Source organism: Zingiber officinale, chromosome 4B, assembly GCF_018446385.1.
Source record: "Zingiber officinale cultivar Zhangliang chromosome 4B, Zo_v1.1, whole genome shotgun sequence".
NCBI lineage: Eukaryota > Viridiplantae > Streptophyta > Magnoliopsida > Zingiberales > Zingiberaceae > Zingiber > Zingiber officinale.
This window is the reverse complement of record NC_055993.1, coordinates 92,867,229-92,869,194: the sequence shown is the minus strand read 5'-3', so window position 1 is coordinate 92,869,194 and position 1,966 is coordinate 92,867,229. Positions and strand designations below refer to the sequence as shown.

The window sequence follows — 1,966 nt, the reverse complement described above, 5'->3', positions numbered from 1 at the left end:
TATCATGAGTTTGCAATTTTCCTAAATTTTCTTTAGAAGTTAAGTATTTCAAACGAGAAGAAGAAACATGTCCAAGATGAGAATGTTACAATTAAAAATCAGAAGAAGTAGAGCTTAACTGAAAGGATGACAAATCAACACTAGAAGCTGCAACATCTGGAACTTTCAGCTCTTCTAATACATATAGGTCTCCCTGCCTATGAACTATCCTAATCATCTTTTGGGATCGCGGATCCTGCACGTAACAAGAGGATGAAGTAAAAAAAACTGAGAAACTAGAGTCACATAATTGACCGACTGAGACATGATTCAAAGTAAGATTAGGAATATGATATACATTAGACAAAGATACATTAGACGTACAAATAGAGCCAACACCAGCTAATGATATGGGAGAACCATCAGCGGTCATGACCGACATAGAAGGTGATGAATTTATAGATATAAAAAAATTAGCATTAGACGACCTATGATGTGAAACTCCAGAATCAAGGATCCAAATTGGGGAATGTATACCTGAGGTACCACTAGAGGGCAAACCTATGTGAGAAGAGACAGACATGGCATATGGCTGAGATGCAAGAAACTTCTAAATCTGTTCGGTAAGAGTAGCACCACCATAACTACCATAGTCACCTCCAGAAGAATCACCCCCGCCACCATAGCCACCACTACCATAGCTGCCTCCATAACCACCACCACCACCACGAAATCCACCCGTTCGATCAGTAGCATAATTAACTCTAATCATCTGACCATGAACATCCTTTCCATCCATGCCACTAATGGTAGCAGAGGCTTCTTCACTAGAGGTAAATGTCACAAATCCAAACCCCCTAGACCGTATAGTTTCCCTATCCATGATAACTCGAGCTTTCACCACTTCACCAAAATTAGTAAATATTTTTCTCATACTTTGATCATCTGTGACATATGAAAGTCCTCCAACAAAAATTTTTGAGGATGACATCCACCTTACTGCTTGAAATAATGGATCGGAAGTTATAGATTTCTTCAAGAGATTACCAATTCTATTTGCAAAAGACATCCTTGTGTCAAGGATTTGTAGAGGTCGACATTTCCGCGTAGCCAAAACTCAATAGTCACATTTTTGGTTGTCAGGTGGACTAAAAGAACTTAAAATCCAATCTCCACCATTTAAAATGTAGCCCTGGATGTAAGGAACATTCTCTCAAAGTTTTAAGGTGATCCAACGGTTGAAACTCAAGAAAATACAATTCTTCTACAGTTGCCTCAAAGAATTTCAAAAATAAAACTATTCCACGATTCACTAAAAGAGGAGATGATGAGATGGATTGACTCTGATACCATGAGAACAAAGCAAAGAATGTAAATAGAGTGTAAAAGGCAACAAAGCGAAAGAGAAAAAGAGATAGCCGAAAAAGGAGGTTAGCAAATTGTATTGCGAAAACTTAGATTTACAAAGAAAAATAAAATATAAATAGACAATAATAATAATAATAATAAAAGATTAATCTACCCTTATATAATAATAATTTATTATATATTAATACTCTAATTACTCAATGCTCTCTTGGAGTAGTCGAATTCAGCCTAATTTTTATTTATAAGTTAATTAATATAATAAATAATAATATTTTAAATAATAACTAATAAAATATTATTTTTAAAATTAATATTTCTAAAATTTTAATTAAAATTATCAAGTTAGTGTTTTGAGTTTAATGGCATGGAAGGGAATAAAAACTTCTCTCATGCACCCTTTAATCATTTAGTGGTCAATTATAAGTCGATTTTATGATTTACTTTCTTTTAAATAATTTGAAGATGAGCTGTGAGAAAAATATGAGATGAAGATAATTATTTTTTACTATAATTGATGACATGGATTGTGCCTGACATAAATCATCTAAAGTCATGTCAAGTGGCTTATCTAGATATTTTGTAAAATAAGAGAGAATTTTGTTATGGATTTCTGAATACC

The 1,966-nt window shown here is 33.5% G+C and overlaps 1 protein-coding gene across 1 annotated transcript; it reads right to left on the bottom strand.

The window, feature by feature from the left end:
• Positions 1–589: 589 nt before the first annotated feature.
• Positions 590–1,048, bottom strand: LOC121978392 (glycine-rich RNA-binding protein 3, mitochondrial-like). The gene has a single exon (XM_042530744.1). The coding sequence runs from the start codon at positions 1,046–1,048 to the stop codon at positions 590–592; it is 459 nt and encodes a 152-aa protein (XP_042386678.1).
• Positions 1,049–1,966: the final 918 nt, after the last annotated feature.